Below are 18,845 nucleotides of genomic sequence, written 5' to 3'. Positions count from 1 at the left end.
CAAACATGGAGAAACCCCAATCCTGATTTGCTCTTCTCTGAGCGAAATCCTACTAGAGTGTTCCTCATATAGTTTTAAATTGCAGCACAGATCCCCCAATCTTAAACATTTTAATCAAATGATATATTCTTTCTGAACGCCATGTACTAATACTACCCCCCATACTGTCCTGCCTCTTTTTCTCTTCCTCACTATAGTGTTACACTAGTAAACGGATAGATAAATAAATACCTGGCATTACCACAATCCTGCCTTTTGCCTGAAAAAAGAAAAAAATAAACAATTTTAATATCCTTCTCTTACATGGGATAATAAGGCAGCAAAACAGAAACATAATTATATTAAATTTATTAAGTTACTACTAGTATCTAATTTTCAATAGATCTTTCTATTTCTTTGGGATCTTGGGTAAGTAAAATGTTCAGAGTAGTAACTCTTTCTACCCAGAAAGGTTATTTTATTGTATTGCTTTAAAGACTTGTACTGTTATAAACACAAAGAATAGGAGAATAAAATATAAATACTAAATAATCACACCACCTTAAGAAAACCCATTACTGGGGGCTTCCCTGGTAGTGCAGTGGTTAAGAATCCACCAGCCAATGCAGGGGACACGGGTTTAAGCCCTGGTCTGGGAGGATCCCACATGCCGCGGAGCAAATAAGGCCATGCACCACAACTACTGAGCCTGTGCTCTAGAGCCCACAAGCCACAACTACCGAGCCCATGTGCCACAACTACTGAAGTCTGCGCGCCTAGAGCCTGTGCTCCGCAACAAGAGAAGCCCCTGCACCGCAACGAACGCAGCTAGAGAAAGTGTGCGCGCAGCAACGAAGACCCAACACAGCCAAAAATAATAAATAAAATAAAATTTTTAAAAAAGAAAAAAAGAGGGCTTCCCTGGTGGCGCAGTGGTTGAGAGTCCGCCTGCCAATGCAGGGGACACGGGTTCGTGCCCTGGTCCGGGAAGATCCCACCTGCCATGAGCGGCTATGCCCATGAGCCATGGCCGTTGAGCCTGTGCGTCCGGAGCCTGTGCTCCGCAACGGGAGAGGCCACAACAGTGAGAGGCCCATGTACCGAAAAAAAAAAAAAAAAGCCACTACTGAAAAATAACATTAATTCTGAGTTCTTGGCATACGATGGAATGGAAGTAGCTGAATTTAAGTAAGATTTCAGCAGAAAAGAAAGAGGATAGCATAATCGTAAATTACTAGAAGAAAAATCTGTTCAAATCATGTGTCCTCAACTAAATTCCCTAGCTTATTATACCAATTAAATAAAACCATAGGTCCATTTTATTGGATATTAAGTAATAAAACTGAACTACATGAATTGATTTAATTTCTGATAATAGGTATTGAAATTTCCTTACTTTTATTCTAATTTTCATCCCATTTCCTAAATAAATTTTGGTGATATACCCAGTATCACTGAAAGTCAAAAGGAAATCACCTTTTTACAAACGCATACTCAGTAGAAACTCTAGTGGCAGGTAGGTAATAATGACAGAATAAAAATAACATATAATGTTATAACAAGCTCACTAACTTGCAGAATAATACCCTGATCAAATTGCTCTATCATGAAAGTGTTTATCAAATGTCACTTTACTCACTCCTCCATCCAACCAACAAATATTTATTAAATGCCTACCGTGTACCAGACACTGTTGTAGGTATGAAGAATACTGTGACTGAAGGGGTCCAAAATATGTCACTGTGGCATAAAAATTATTTTGAGCTAAAGGCTGAAATTCCTTATCTGCTTAAAAGCAGAGCCTCCCAAAAGAACTGAAAAAGAACTCAACTGTCATAAATCCCCTCACTGGAAGCAGCTCATCAGCACCACACCCAGGCAGACAATATCATAAAACTATCCCATCTCCCATCTATTCTTCTAAGGATACAATAATCTTTCCAAAAAGTCATTTGTTTTCCCATAAGGGCCCTTTCTCCTTCCACTTCTAAGTCCCTAAGTGCTCTCTTCCCCCTCCTTTACCTATTAGAAGATGGTATATAAGCCCCCAATTCCAAGCACCTCTTTGAGTCACATTTCTTTGTGAACTCTCATACATACATACACACGTGATTACAATCTTGTTTTCTTGCAAATCTATCTTTTGTCAGTTTAATTTGCAGGATCTCTAATACTGAACCTAGGAGGGTTCACTTTTTTTTTTAAAAAGAGGGTAAAGAAAAAGTTTTTCCTTTCTGACATCATGAGCAAGAGGAAGTTCCTATTCTCATGGGGCTTTCACGTTCAACGAAAACAGACAACAGATAGGTATATTCATAAAATATAAATATTTAAACATACAATGAATAAAAAAAGCAAGGAAATGAAATAGGGAGTAAAAGGGAGAGGGGGCTATTTCACAAAATTTAATAATTGTTAGAGAAATAAGTGAAACAAGGCTGTTTAGTATCCTCAAACAGACTACAGCAAAATACCCACAAAACTAAATATTTACTATCTAGAACGCTGAAATGAGTTTAGGAGCAAAAAAGTCATACTTACTGTAACTGTTTCTTCCAACTGAAAGCTTTCTAAAACATGGACAAATGTTTAAAGAGATGAATTCTATCACTTTTTTTTTGGCCTTCCATAAAAGATTATTTAGAAGTATATGCTTACCTGAGGCTATCAAAGTGATTTACCAATACAGAGCAGTTACTAAGTGTCAGACCTTGTGCTGAAGTAATCCACAACTATTCTAAGAGGTAGGCACTATTATTATGCTAACTTTGTAGCTAAGGAAACTGAAGTTTAGGATGGTTAGATAAACTGCCCAAGGTCACTGTTAATAAGTGGCAAAACCAGGATTTAAACATAGACATTTCTAATCCCAAATCCTATGCTTTAACCAGTATATTATACTACTAAGTAACTGCTTCAAGAAGTAAAGTTAGCATGATCTCACTTCTATGTGGGATCTAAAAAAGTAAAACACAGAGAAGCAGAGAATAGAATGGTGGTTACCAGGGGTAAGGAGGTGAAGGAAATGGGGAGATGTTGGTAAAAGGATACAAAGTTGCTATGTAGGATGAGTACGTCTATAGATCAAATGTATAGCATGATGACTATAGTCAATAAAACTGTACTGAATACTAAAAATTTGCTAAGAGAGTAGATTTCAGGTACTTTCACCACACACACACACGCCACACAAGTTAACTATATGAACAGATGAACACGATCTTGACTGTAACCATTTCATTCTGTATATGTATATCAAAACATCAATGTTGTACACCTGTTATATATACATATAATTTTTACTTAAAAAAGTAAAGTTAGTGTATAAGCATATTTAACCCATCTCTTCCTGCCAACCAGTGATTAAACTACAAATCTCTCTCTCTCTCTCTCACACACACACACACACACACACACACAAATACTATGAAATGCAATATATGACTACAACAATTATTCTCTACTCCATACTGAGTAACCATTTTAAAATGGAAAGCTGACTCATCAATTCTTCTATTTTAAAACCCTTCAGGCTTCCCCAGTGCACCAAGGATAAAATACAAACTCTTAAATAGTTTTCAAGGCTCTGGACAGTATTCTTCTCTTCACATTCAACATTATAGTCATTCTTCAATATCTTAATAATTATGCTCACTTTTGTTTCTAGGCCTTTGCATATGCTGTTTTGTCTACATGGAGCATCCCCCCAACTCTCCCTCTCCCTATTCCCTTTTACATTGATGTCTCCTAATCATCCTTCAAATGAGTAAGACATTGCAGTGTGGATTTCTTTTCTTCTGGGAAGCTAACTACTGTTAATCCCAATCCCTCAAATCTGGGGTTAATTCCTCTCCAATGTGCTCCCACGGCACTTTTTTTTTTTATAAGTACTCTATTAAAAGTGCCTGTTGTGCACTAGTTTGTAAGGGCAATGACTACAGACACACACACGCGTGCGTGCACAGGCACCCCTTGATCACCAACATAGGGCAAATGCCCTGCACCTTAATATATACTTAATAAATATTTATAAAACCAGTAAGTTCCAGTCTAGAAAAATTTATCTGATCCTCAGGTGAAATTTCTGAAAATTATTTTCATGGTTATAGAAAAGTAAACATAAGCAGATGTCTACGCAAAAACACTAAATAATATTATTAATAATAGCAGTAATAATAATTATAGACACTAACATGTATTAAAATCTAATATATATCAAGCACTCTGCTAAGGCTCTTACCAAGAGCCTTTCTTATCTCTTATATTATCTCTTATCTCTACCAATCCTACCTGCTCTCTACCAATCCTCAGAGCAACCCTATATAGGAGATATTAAACTTATCTCAATTTCACATGAGGAAACAGAGGCTTAAACGCTAGTAATCTACTCAACATTATACAGCAAGTGTCAAAACTGTCTCAAATCCAGAACATTCTCATCTCAAAGTCCATACTCACTCACTTAGAATGCCTCTGGACGGGTGTCAGAAAAACACAGACATACTACAATTACAAAGCCATCTTCTGGCTGTTCTACAAATGATGTGAACTCACAAGAGGAAATCATATAAGAGAAAAATGTATTTCTTCCTATCCTGGTAGTTTGGGAGAAATGAGAAGGATACAGTTTTAGGTTTTTTTTGGCTGTGCCATCTGGCATGCAGGATCTTAGTTCCCCCACCAGGGATCGAACCCGTGCCCCCTGCAGTGGAAGCATGGAGTCTTAATCACTGGACCACAAGGGAAGTCCCAGTTTTAGTTTTAGAATTCACCTCAAAATGATAATTTTCTCAAATTTTATGTGGGAACCCCTGAGTATACATAGGTTGCCAGTAAGAAGATATGGCTTAAACTATGCAACGCTGATGGCAGAAGAAAGGTAAATTTTGCTGTGGTTATCCAAATTAGATCAGTTATTTAGGCATTGTCTATAATTTGATCTTAAGAGCCTTGGCTACTAAAAATGCTCATGTGAAAGAAATAAAAATTATAAAATATGTTATTTCCTGCTTGCTATGGAGTAACCACAAAGTCAGTAATATGTAGTTTCACAACCTCGTTGAACAGCAGAATATCAGAAGTAACCACAACAGCATCTTAGGAAGAAAGGAAGGAAATTGTGTGTACCTGATCTATGAGTCGCTTTATTAGGGGTAGTCCTTCTAGTGCTGAAATGTCGCATCCACTGGTTAATACTCTTTCAAATCCCAAAGTTAAGAGGGTCTCTAGAGCTGCCATTGGATCATGAACCATGTCAAAGGCTGAAATAAATAAAACTGACTTGAATTTTGAACAGATATCTCTAATACAGTGCTTTCCAAAATGTAGTATACACACAGTGGTATGCTGGACCTAGCTTGTCCTGGCTTGCAAGAGTCAGTTGTTAAATATTCAGGCATTTTGCAAGCATGATTGCCAATCCATTGGCAGCTGAAATTAGTCAAGGTGAAAGTACAAAACCACAGAAATCAACAAATGCTACAAATCAGGACTCTTTTTTCCTGAGAACCAGTTTACCAGCATACCACAGTCAGCATGCCACCAATGGCATGCAGGATCATTTTAGATGGTATGCATTTGAACAGATGCATTTACTTAAATGCAGATTAGAAGTGAAAAGTTTCCATTTTTCATTATAAAGTTTCTCTTTAAGATAAATTTACTTAAGATTTTAAGAACATTATTAAATAAATTTGCACAAGTAGCCCTTGGATATGATAAAATTGTAAACGTAACAGGCAAGTGACTCAAATTTGGGAGTCTGCTCTAAGGGTTCAAACAAACTGGACAAACAGAATGAAAACATTACACTCACCAGTTCTAGAAAAAGCCTTGGTTCACATTCTCATTATTGACTAATATTTTATTCTAATCCATTTATCCCATGTACTCAAGACTCATAGTATAAGGATAGTTGTTTACAACAGACTATATGAGGTTTCAGTTCCATCCTACTTTCTAAGAGACTTCTCTCCTCCTCATTGAGGAAACTGGCAATAGGAACCCCAAAGAAAACTACTTCTGCTTTGGTTCTCAGCACTGCTACATGATACGTAAGTGCTAATCTATGGTGGATTAGGTGGTAGACCCCTTCCTTTCACCCTTTAGTGTATGTAGGCAGCTAAATGTAACACAGAGGATTTTCCTTTTTTGGTGGCAGTACCTTCTCAGTGATTATACTGTCATAATATTAAATACATGAGTGAAAAAAATGTGGAGCACAGGACAATATAACAATATAAAAACATGGAAATATTTTTGCTAAATTTATTGAAGGAAAAGACAAAAACTTTGAAATGATTTTCTTAGTTTAAGAACAGAAAAATATATTCTATATGGTGGGTTTATTTTGAATTATTTAGCATATCAAATTTTAAACTATATATTTTTCAGATAAATGTTTACTAATTTAAATTACCTCATATTTTAAAACTTTTCTTTTTTCTTTTGGCTAGCTTCAAAGTTCTGACTTCTAAGCGATCTAACATCTTTTAGTTATTGCTAGTTTATGAGAAGCATTGCTAAACAGCAAGTCAAGAAAGTTTTCTGGTGTTACTCATTTCATAAAGAAACAAGGATTACAAATGCTATATACCTAATTTCTATAAATGAATGCAAATCCTAGTGTCTACTCTCATCCTAATCTTTGGATGCTTACTCAAAAGGACAAAAAAAATTCAATAATTTCTCATGTATATCATCAAATAAAAAAAAATTGAAGACTTCTTTCTTTTCATGTGCAATGGCAGTGCCTCTGAAGGCAAAATTCATACTTCCTCCATTTTACCAATGCTAGGCAAAAATGTATGGAAATTGTAACTGCCTGATTTAGAGATAAGAAGTATTTTCATATAAAATTATCAGATACTTTTTAGAAATCATTCTGATGCAGACAAGCTATCAATAATGTACAATAATTTTGTGCACTATAGTGAACATCTGTTCATTGATTATCCAGCACCTATTTCTTCTCTCCTCTTCCTAATAGTACCCAATTCTTCATCAGATACCCTCCCCCTCTCTGCCCACGAATCTTATATTCATCTGGGAAAGCTGACCTCACTCCTAGCTCCAGAATGATCTTATCTGGCTTAAGCCAAGCAGCACATTTCCTTTCATTGGCCATAGTGATTTATCCTTTTTGAGACTGCACATGACCTGAGGCAAACTAATAAAAATGAATCTCAGGATTCTTGCTTGGAAAGCTGTGACAAGCACACGCACTTGTAGGCAATGCTTACTCTCTCCCTCTATTATATGTCACCACCACCACCTTCTGCTTTTAACAACTTTTCATAACTAAGGCTTCATATTTTCTAGAAATTGTGCATCTCTAAATTTACAACTGTTAGTCCCATGACCAGTATAAAAAAACCAATTGGTAACACTGTAACGACACTATACAATTGTGTTCCAGAAAAAAGGTTGTGGCATTTGGTGAAATGAGAAAACTGACACTGTTCAACAGAACTTCTAAAATGGAAATGACTCACCTCGGTGGAAAGTGACTGGCAGAGGACGGCAAATAGCTATATAAAGAAAATCACATGACAACATGAATGAAGAGATCATCACTGATTACTATTTACAGAATTCTCCATGTTAGAATGAACTTTTTAATACTTTCTTCTCTTAAGTGAAGACACTGAACTAAAATAATAAAAAAATGGCAACCTTCCAAATCCGAAAGTTCTACGTTTCCATTAATCTCTGATTTTCAGCTAAAAAAAAAAAAAGTCATCCACTCCTTAGAGGCACCAAATAAAAACGATATGATTTGGCAACTATAAGGGTAGCATTACATCTATTACGACCCTTCTGAAAATCTTCAAGAAATACTCTGGCCTAGTAATATAAGTAGTTTGCTTCTGTCCTCTCTACATCTCCCCATCCTCACCAACTGTAATAGCTTTTCAACTTTTCAGTGCTGTGGTTAAAGGAATCAAGGTAAATTTCCCTTAAACCCTATAGGAACAGTAGCAGAACCCAATCTATAGTAACTGAGAGAGTCAGGAGGGCTATGTCACACATAGTCTCTACCCAAAACACCTAAATAGCTAGTGTTTAAAATAGGTTAGTATAAGTGCCTGCAGGTGTGAATGAAAAGTCAGTTTTGTGATTGCGTTTTTCTATATTGGGAGTATTCAATGCAATCATCATTAGAGGCTTTTTGGTCTCAGATACAAATTCTTACCGATAAGGGACATGCACAGTTCTTTGTCGATGTGTCCATCTTCAGTCAGTGCCCCAAATACCAAGCCATCAGCACCATAAAGTTTGGCAAGACGAATGTCAGCCTTCATCACCTCAACTTCACGGTCTGAATATAAAAAATCACCTCCACGCGGCCGAATCATCACGAAAACTGGTATCTGGACATACTGCTTCACTACTTGAAGGACACCTATAAGAATAGAGCAGACTAATTAAAATTCAAATGTGAGCTAAAAGCTCAAGGAAGTCAATAAAATATTACTGTACTGGTCTTTTACATTTGCTCTAGTGTATCACTTCTACAAGAAATGGAAGAGTTGATGGAATAAACCATAGAAAGATGGATCTAAAGGAAAAAGGAGACACTGAGAAGAAAAACGTACATATAGTAGAAGTTACGTAATAAGAAAATCAAGGGTAAATAAAAAAGCAATTTAGAAAATAGAAGGAAGTTACCACATTTTAAAAGCACTTGTCAGTTGACTCAACTAAATTCTTTTACTGGAATGTGACATTTGAAAGTGTAATAACTACCAGGCTCTGTGTTCTGCCAATGTATTCCCTAAGATCCGGTTTCTCCTTCATAATGATTACAGCTCTATTTAAAACCTACTATAGAGATGGTTACATAGTTCTAAAGTTTATGATTCCTTAATGGAAAAAGATATTTAGCAAAGCCTTTTTTTTAAATAAGAGATTTGCAAAAGGGAGCAAAGTTGAACTTATTTGTGATTTTATGAGGAGATCTATGAATAAAAGTACCCAAATTTGACACAATTCATGGCTAGTCCAGAAACACTCAATGGTATAAGATCTGTGGCAAGCACCATTAGTGTTTACCCAATATGAATTTACGTCTTTTTCCTTGCTACAAGAACTCCAATTCTGCATGGGATAGCAATGTGCCCATCACCAAGTAATGAATCATACATGACTGCTGTTGCAAAACACAGACTGCACTCAAATAACAGGTATGTTCTAGGTATTTCACAAAGTGGCCAGGGAATGCCCTCCTTTATTTTAGAGAGAAGAGTCCAAAAGGCCATTGAATATATAAACCTTTTATACTAAATAACGCTATCATCCATCTCAGAGTAAAATATAGGAGTCAAAATTTCATATAGGTACTTGGGCTTTTGACCAAGACAGAGTAACAGGAACTGGATTTACCCTTCCACCCATAAAACCAAAAAACAGACAAAACATATGAAATAATGGTTTGCAACAAAGGATAATGTTGCCTGAGAGATGGGAAACAAATGAGGTGAGCTCTCTGAATGACCCAGATTACTACCTTGAGAGTTTTCCAGGCCACAGCATAGGGAGAGGGAACCCAGGCAGAGGCCAGAGAATTCTCTGAGTTGAGGAGACAAAGCTGAGAGTCCAGGAAGACCAAGTGGCTAGAGTTCACAGCAGAGAATAGCAGGGAGGAGAGAAAAAGAACCCTGGAGATCTGCACAGAACCACACACCCCCTTCCTGCTAATATTCAGCTGAGTACTGATCGGCGTATGCACACAAGGAAACTACACAAAGCCAGAGAAAGACCCAGTGAAAAGAATTAGAAGAAATAGTGCCTGTCATTCACACCAGGACAGGAATAATGCCTGTTCCCCGCAGCCACACACAGGAAAATTTCAAGATTCATGGGGCACTGGGTAGAGTACACAGAAGGTCTTGCCTCAGTAGTGGGGAATAACACTATTCCAGACCCACTTAACAAATTTTAAAAACCCAATCCAAAATGAACAAACTGTTTCCAATACCTAACTGCTCAAGAATATTTATAGGAATATAAAAATATCCAGTACCCAGCAAAGCAAAATTCATAATGTCTTACATACAATGAAAAATTATCAGGCAGGAAAACAAGATGCATCATTAGGCGAAAATCAATCAAACAAAACCAACCTAGAACTGATACAGATATTAGAATTAGCAGCCAAGTCATTAAAATAGCTATTGTAACTTTATTCTACGTGTTCAAAAAAGCTAAAAAGTGACATGAGAGATATAACAACAATCTCAAATATCTAGGGATGTAAACTACAGTGTGTGAGATGAAAAATACACTAGGTGGGATTAACAGCAATTAGACATTGCAGAGAAAAGATCAGTAAACTTGAAAACAAAGGAATATGATCTATAGAAAATGAAACAGAGAAAAATTTTTTTTTTTTTTTTTTGCGGTACACGGGCCTCTCACTGTTGTGGCCTCTCCCGTGCGGAGCACAGGCTCCAGATGCGCAGGCTCAGCGGCCATGGCTCACGGGCCCAGCCGCTACGTGGCATGTGGGATCTTCCCTGACTGGGGCACGAACCTGTGTCCCCTGCATCGGCAGGCAGTCTCTCAACCACTGCGCCACCAGGGAAGCCCAAGTTTTTTTTAAGAGTAGTTGATCAGTGAGCTGTGGAACAACTTTAAGCAGCCTTAAGTAAGTTAGTTGAAGTCTTTGAAGGAGGAAGTGGAGGACATTAAATGCTGAAAAATTTGCAAATGTGATGAAAAGTATAAACGCACATGTCCAAGAAACATGAAAAAAAACTACACTCAGGTACATCATACTCAAATTGTTCAAAACCAAGAATAAAGAACAAAATCTTAAAAGTAACCAAGAGAAAGACAAATTACACAGAAAAGAACAAAGGTTTAGATGACAGATTTCCTGTCAGAAACAATACAAGCAAGAAGACAGTGGAGAAGCATCTTTAAAGTCCTGGCAGAATAAAACTGTCAACCTAGAATTCTACACCCAACAAAAATATCTTTCAAAAAATGGGGAAAGGTGTTTTCAGATACACAAAAGCTGAAAGAATTCATCCCCAGCACATTGTACTACAAAAAATGTTAGAAGAATTACTTCAGGCAGAAGGAAAATGAAACCAGATGAAAATATAGATCTATACAAAGGAAGAGCATCAGAAATGGTTAATTACACATGGGTAAATATGATGTCTTCTTATTATTTCAACCTCTTTAAAAGATAACTGGCTCTTTAAACAAAAATAATAACAATGCAGTGTGGGGTTTTTAACATATGTAAAAGAAAAATGTATGACAACAGCACAAAGACTAAGAGGGGTGAAATGAAGACAAAAGTCAGTATACCAAGGATGCCAGAATGGAAAGATAAAAAAAAAACACGGTCCTTGACATTACTGCAGAGCATATGAACCAATATTAACAGCAACTTAATCTCAACTTTATGATATATAAGGGAAAAAAAACATCTATTTGATCACATCTGTGATAGACAAGTTTATTTGCAACCATAAACATTTCTAACTGATACAATATCCATGGCATAGTTAACATGTTAGTAACTTCAGTAAAAGATCCCAATGAAACAGATTATCAATTGTCTCCAGGCTCTATGAGAAAATCCGAAAAATGGACACTTACCCATGCTGGGTGTGGTTCCTCCTTCCACTAAGCCAGAACATAATTCAATGCGATCAGCACCTGTAATAAGAAAAGCATTGCTAAGCATAATAATCTTGTTGTTGTTGTTTTGTGTTACGCGGGCCTCTCACTGTTGTGGCCTCTCCCGTTGCGGAGCACAGGCTCCGGACATGCAGGCTCAGCGGCCATGGCTCACGGGCCCAGCTGCTCCGCGGCATGTGGGATCTTCCCGGACCGGGGCACGAACCCGCGTCCCCTGCATCGGCAGGCGGACTCTCAACCACTGCACCACCAGGGAAGCCCATAATAATTTTTTTAATTAAAAAAATTAAGAAAAATTTTCAAAAGCATTGTTCAAAAGTTACTGTCCAAAATAAACTCTTATTAAACAGCAAACTTAACATTTTTTTCTAAATATAGAACAGAGTCTTAGAAACTGAGAGAAATCAAATTATAAAACTAGAGGTAAACTCTATTTTTAAACCCAACTATATTCTGCAACCCACATTGTTACTGATAGTCAAGTTTAAGAGTTAATTCAAGTTAAGCTAGGTCTCTTAAAATTTTGTATTATAGGGTTGCTTCTCTACGTACAAGGAAGTGATTTAGAATAAAGAAGTTTCTGGATTGACCACAGTGGAACACTGACTCTTCATTGATTAAAAAAATAGCAATCTCGGGGGCTTCCCTGGTGGTGCAGCGGTTGAAAGTCCGCCTGCCGATGCAGGGGACGCGGGTTCGTGCCCCGGTCCGGGAAGATCCCACGTGCCGCGGAGCGGCTGGGCCCGTGAGCCATGGCCGCTGAGCCTGCGCGTCCAGAGCCTGTGCTCCACAACGGGAGAGGCCACAACAGTGAGAGGCCCGCGTACCGCAAAAAAAAAAAAAAAAAAAAAGCCATCTCGGGACTTCCCTTGTGGCGCAGTGGCTGGGAATCCTCCTGCCAGTGCAGGGGACACGGGTTTGAGCCCTGGTCCGGAAAGATCCCACATGCCACGGAGCAACTAAGCCTGTGCACCACAACTACTGAGCCTGTGCTCTAGAGCCCACGAGCCACAACTACCGAGCCCACGTGCCACAATACTGAAGCCCGCATGCCTAGAGCCCGTGCTCTGCAACAAGAGAAGCCACCGCAATGAGAAGCCTGCACATCGCAACGAAGAGTAGCCCCTGCTCACTGCAACTAGGGAAAAGCCCGTGTGCAGTCATGAAGACCCAATGCAGCCAAAAATAAATTAATTAATTAATGAAAAAAATAAAATAAATAAAATTAAAATAAAGGATGAAAATCACAGTTTCTTTAACAAACTATAAGGAAAGAAAAGAAAGAATTAAAGAAAGAAAAAAGGGAAACAGACTGAAACAGACATATCAAAAAATGTTTATATCTTGATTCAAAAACTATAAAACAAAACAAAACTGTGTGAGCCAATTGGGGAAAGCTGAAAACTAACTGGGTATTTTTGATGATATTAATAAATATTATTTTTAAAAGATGTTACTGATATTTTGGTTATTATTATTATTATTATTTTTTTGCGGTATGCGGGCCTCTCACTGTTGTGGCCTCTCCCGTTGCAGAGCACAGGCTCTGGACGCGCAGGCTCAGCGGTCATGGCTCACGGGCCCAGCCGCTCCGCGGCATGTAGGATCTTCCCGGACCGGGGCACGAACCCATGTCCCCTGCATCACAGGCGGACTCTCAACCACTGCGCCACCAGGGAAGCCCTATTATTATTATTTTTAAAGGTTATTATTATTTTTTTAAAGCCTTTTAGAGACACTGAAATATTTGTGGATGAAATGACATAATGTCTGGGATTTGCTTCAAAATAATTTGGGGATGGGAGAGGGAAGGTAGGAATATAGATCAGAGGTCAGTAAATGATGGTCTGTAGGCCAAAGGCTCACAAGCTTCTTTTTGTTATGGCATTCAAGTTTAACATGTTTTCGTGTATTTTTAAAAATTAATTAATTAATTAATTAATTTATGGTCATGTTGGGTCTTCGTTGCTGCACACGGGCTTTCTCTAGTTGTGTCGAGCGGGGGCTACACTTCATTGCAGTGCATGGGCTTCTCATTGTGGTGGCTTCTTTTTCTGCAGCATGGGCTCTAGGCGCGCAGGCTTCAGTAGTTGTGGCATGTGGGCTCAGTAGTCATGGCTTGTGGGCTCTAGAGCGCAGGCTCAGTAGTTGTGGCGCATGGGCTCAGTTGCTCCGCGGCACCTGGCATCTTCCCGGACCAGGGCTCGAACCCATGTCCCCTGCACTGACAGGTGGATTCTTAACCACTGTGCCACCAGGGAAGTCCTGTTTTCGTGTATTTTTAAAAAACATACATTTCATACAACTGACCCATATCATACAATTCACCCTTTTACAGTGTATAATTCAATGGTTTTTAGTATGCTCACAGAATTTTGCAACCATTGTCACCAATTTTAGGACGTTTTCATAACCCCAAAAAGAAACCTCACACCCTTCAGCAGTCACTTTCCCTTCTCCCTATGCTCCGCAGTCCTTGGCAACCACCGATCTACTTTGTCTATAAGAAAATTGCCTATTCTGGATATTTCATATAGTTGAATCATACAATATGTGGTATTTTTTGACTGCTTTCTTCCACTCAGAATAATATTTCAAGATTCATCTATGTTGTAGCTTGATCAGTACCTCACCCTTTTTTATTGCCAAATTGAGAATGGTTTTTACATTTTCAAAGGATTTTTAAAAAAAAACAAAAAATATATGACAGAGACCAAATGTGGCCAGCAAAGTCAGAAATATATTCTGTCTTGCTCTTAACAAAAACGTTTGCTCACCCCCAATATAAATGAAAGATTGGCCATGTACTGAAAATGATTAAAGCTGATGGGTACATGGTGATTCATTATACTATTCTCTCTACTTCTGTATATGTTTGAAATTTTCTATAATAAAGTTTAAAAAAATTTTCTGATCCTGAGATGATGGGAATTCCTGTGCTTCCTGTTAAAGCAAGTCCAGCGTGCAAAAGAAACCATGAGGTAAAATATATGATGTTCAAAGAAAAAAAAGATTATGATAAAAGTCCTCACAATGAAAAAAGCACCAAATCTCTAAAATCAGTGGCCTGAAAAAAATTAAATCTTTGCTAAGTTCAATTTTTAAAAAGTTGGTTAGGGCTTCCCTGGTGGTGCAGTGGTTAAAGATCTGCCTGCAAATGCAGGGGACACAGGTTAGATCCCTGGTCTGGGAAGATCCCACATGCTGTGGAGCAACTAAGTCCATGCGCCACAACTACTGAAGCCCGCACACCTAGAGCCCGTGCTCCACAACAAGAGAAGCCACCGCAATGAGAAGCCCGCGGACCACAACGAAGAGTAGGCCCTGCTTGCCGCAACTAGAGAAAGCCCGCATGCAGCAACAAAGACCCAACGCAGCCAAAAATAAAAATTAAAAAAAAAAAAAAGTTGGTTAGTAAGCACTATTATGGACACCTGACTCAAAATGTAACCTACTGGGGAAGTAGGACTAGACAATCCATAGGTTTTCTAGTTGGTTGGTTGTTTTCAAAAGGATTACTGGGATCCTTAGAGATCACAAAGGTTCGTAAGGTCAGTTCACAGGATTAATTTCCAGACTTTTAAAAGGACTGCCAATTGCCATGATTTTCTAATTTCTCTTACCTCCTCTTTCTGCATTTACAGCTGACTCCACTGAATCAACACACACTTCCATAAGAAACCCATTTGCTGCTCCTAAAATATACAGAGAACAATGAAATTTCATGATGATACTATCCATCCAGACCACGTGACCACAGATATTTTACATTTTGCTGCCAAAATCCAAATGTCTAATGGACCTAGAGACTGTCAAACAGAGTGAAGTAAGTCAGAAAGAGAAAAAGAAATATCATATATTAATGCATATATGTGGAACCTAGAAAAATGGTACAGATGAACTGGTTTGCAAGGCAGAAATAGAGACACAGATGTAGAGAACAAACGTATGGACACCAAGGGGGGAAGCGGCGGGGGTTGGGGTGGTGGTGCGATGAATTGGGAGATTGGGATTGACACGTATACACTAATATGTATAAAACATAACTAATAAAAACCTGCTGTATAAAAAAATTAATTAAATTTTAAAAAAGAAATTATACTGAGAAAAATATACACTGAATGCCAAGTTAATCTTCCTAAAACGCAGACCTCATCATCACATTCCAGGTCAAGATTCTTTCGATGGCTTCTCAACACCTGCAGAATATGTTTAAACTTCTTCATAAGGTATGTATATTTAAGAGCAGGGATGGATCTCAAATCCTGACCAGACAACTGATTTGTGTGATTCTAGACAAATTACTTAGCCTAAGTTTTCTATAAAACAGAGTAGGTTTTAGTACCTACCTCAGAGTAGTGAGGATAAAATGAGATAATTCATTTCAAGTGTATAGTACCCACTAAGTATACAAAAAGTACTAGTTGTCATTAATTAACTATACATTATTTCCTCTATATGCCTCAAGTTCCCCCTGATCCCCATCCCTGCTCTTCGTTATGCCATCTCCTCAATCCACAGTGCTTCCAGCTCTATCTTTGAATGCTAAAATCTTCCAAGGTTCATGTCAAGTCACATTTCCATGATATTTTCTCTCTCCCAAAGTAGGAAATTGTATCTCCCTTTTCTGAACTCATATAATTCTTCATAAACTATATGTTCCTCTTTAAAGCACTAACTCATCTCTTTAAAACATTATTTTCTCATATTATTATTTATGTAGATAGGTGTCTGATCACTCTTACTTGACCTAAACTTCCTAAGTAAAATCTTTATTATTACCCACAGTAAGTACATTGTCTACCACAGTACACAATAGACACACGAAGATCTACTAAAGGCTGAATATTTATAAATTCATGTATTTACACTAAAGAGTGTGATGAAAACAGAGTTTTGAATTTTTTCTGTAAGTTAAGCACATACTGTTTTTAAAAAATTAAAACTACTGAATGCATACTTGATAATGCCTAAAAGAATGTTCACCACATACTGATAATTGTCACTACTAGGTGGTGAGATTTCAAGTTACTTTTACTTTCTTCTTTTTACTTTTCTATATTGCTTGATTTTTCTACCCGATGTTGCTTTTATAGTTTTTTTTAAAATCAATTTTCAACTTGAAAAACAAAGTCTATCATCCACTAACATCAAACTGTAACTGCCTCATTTATTTAGGAGAAGACTATCAGAAAGAGCTAAGTGACACTCTGTGCTCTTAACCAACAGCACTGCATGAATTCCATGGTTTTCCTGATAGCCACCCACACCAGCTGTCAGAGCAATCTAACTGAACAGTGCTGCAGGGGTACCATTTGCCTCACACAAGAAAACACCTTGGTGGGAATTCCCTGGCAGTCCAGTGGTTAGGACTCGGCGTTTTCACTGCCAGGGCCCGGGTTCAATACCTGGTAGGGAAACTAAGATCCCGAAATCTCGTGGCTCAACCTTGGCCAGGAGAGGGTGGGGATGCACACTTACAGAACAAACTTACAGTTACCAGGGGAGAAGGATGGGGGGGGAGGGACAGACTGGAAGTTTGGGATTGACATGTACACACTGCTATATTTAAAACAGATAACCAACAGGACCTACTGTATCGCACAGGGAACTCTGCTCAATACTCTGTAATAACATAAATGGGAAAAGAACTTGAAAAGAATAGATACATGAAAATGTATAGCTGAATGACTCTGCTGTACACCTGAAACTAACACAACATTGTTAATCTACTCTACTCCAATATAAAATAAAAATTAAAAAAAAAGAGTAAGGCAATTGTCCTAAAAAAGGAAGTTATTTGTAGGGATCAAAGAAGAGAACATTTGTTTGGAGCAGCAGTTCTCCAAGTGGGGTAGTCCAGTTAACTCTGAACTAGGGCACTCTAACACACTTTCAGAGTCCGTACAGTGAAAATTATTTTCATAGTAATACTGAGACTTTGCCTTTTTCACTCTCATTCTCTCACAAGTGGAGTGGAATTTTGGGGAGGCTACTTGACCTGTCAGATTGAATGCAGAAGCAGGTATGAGAATTCCATTTAGCCAGATGTTAAAGAGATCTGCAAAAATACAAAAGCATTGGCACTATTCTCACTATTTTTTGTTTGCTCAGGAAAATGGTGATTTTTTTTCATAAAAAATGTTAACAAGTAATGGGTTTATTATGTTTTTTTCTAGTTAATACATATTTTTAAAATTCCTGTTTGATAAAATAAAAATAAATTTTTAAAATTTCCTGTTTTAATTTCTAACGTGGACAATATCGATAGATTTAACCTATATAAATAAAAGGTCTTTGAGGGTCTGAATAATTTTAAGAGGGCCAAGGGGTCTTGAGACTAAAAAGTTTGAGAACTGCTAGTTTGGAGGAACCAAGAGTTTACGGAGGACGGACCTGCCAAATTCCCTAACACCTGCCATGCCAGCGCACCCTGGCCCGTTAGGAAGAACTCCGGGCTTGGGGCAGCTAAGCTCTGCCACTTGGGAGGGGTGTGGCTTTAGGGACAATCCTCGACACCGCCGTAGAAGCTACAGGTTATTAAGCGGTCCCCACAGGTTTGGCACTGAGCTCAGCGCTAGACACTGAACCATCACAGCGGTGCCGTGAGGGTGTACAGGTATCCTCAGTGGAGAAGGGAAAAGCGAGGCGGGAGAAGTTAACCAACTTGAATACGGTCGCACGACGAGATGTGGTGGCGCGGGGATTCGAACCTACATATCTGGCTCCAGAGCCGGGCCACTATCGCCACCAGCCCCCGGGTTTCCACACGTTTAAAGCCGGAATGACAGAATATACCAAACGGGGGCGAAGGGGGTGGGTGCTGAGAGGAGAGGGGAAAGTACTTCCAGGGAAATCGCGATTAATCCACTGGCCAGAACCACCGCCGGGCCCAGCCCTCACCAGGGAGCGAAGTCGGCCGACCGCCCCCTCCCCGCCCCCTTCCGCACCCGCCTTCCCGGACGGTATCCGCGCTCTCTTCCGCCCGGACGAGGCTCCCTGCCTCTTCATGCTCCACGCGTTCCTCCCACGTGCGTCTTCGGTTTCCACTCAAGAGTCCGGGTTCCAGCGCGCGCAAGCAGACAGGCGCGTCCTCACGGCTGCGCACACCCCAGCGCGTCCCCGATTTCCACGCCCCAGCAGCCCCCGCGAAAGCCCGGGAGCTAGCGCAGGCGCAGTCACTGCTTGCCCCGGCCTTCTGAAAAGGA

At 38.9% G+C, this 18,845-nt stretch overlaps 1 protein-coding gene across 4 annotated transcripts in view; it reads right to left on the bottom strand.

The window, feature by feature from the left end:
* Positions 1 to 18,805, bottom strand: part of CUTC (cutC copper transporter) — a 42,132-nt gene extending 23,327 nt beyond the window's left edge. The window contains exons 1-7 of one of the 4 annotated variants that reach the window (XM_032609190.1): positions 18,588 to 18,783; positions 15,261 to 15,332; positions 11,596 to 11,655; positions 8,174 to 8,383; positions 7,473 to 7,508; positions 5,107 to 5,240; positions 232 to 259 (exon numbers count right to left, since the gene is read on the bottom strand). In XM_032609190.1, the coding sequence (XP_032465081.1) occupies positions 232 to 259; positions 5,107 to 5,240; positions 7,473 to 7,508; positions 8,174 to 8,383; positions 11,596 to 11,655; positions 15,261 to 15,332; positions 18,588 to 18,648 (601 nt within the window). In that variant the 5' untranslated portion in view covers positions 18,649 to 18,783. Of the gene's footprint in view, positions 1 to 231; positions 260 to 5,106; positions 5,241 to 7,472; positions 7,509 to 8,173; positions 8,384 to 11,595; positions 11,656 to 15,260; positions 15,333 to 18,587 lie in introns of all 4 variants that reach the window. The other 3 variants (XM_032609191.1, XR_004346325.1, XR_004346326.1) reach the window with 3 other exon arrangements.
* Between the last annotated feature and the right edge of the window lie 40 nt (positions 18,806 to 18,845).

This window comes from Phocoena sinus, chromosome 16 (assembly GCF_008692025.1).
Source record: "Phocoena sinus isolate mPhoSin1 chromosome 16, mPhoSin1.pri, whole genome shotgun sequence".
In the NCBI taxonomy this organism is placed as follows: Eukaryota; Metazoa; Chordata; class Mammalia; order Artiodactyla; family Phocoenidae; genus Phocoena; species Phocoena sinus.
This window is presented reverse-complemented; position numbering and strand designations above follow the sequence as displayed.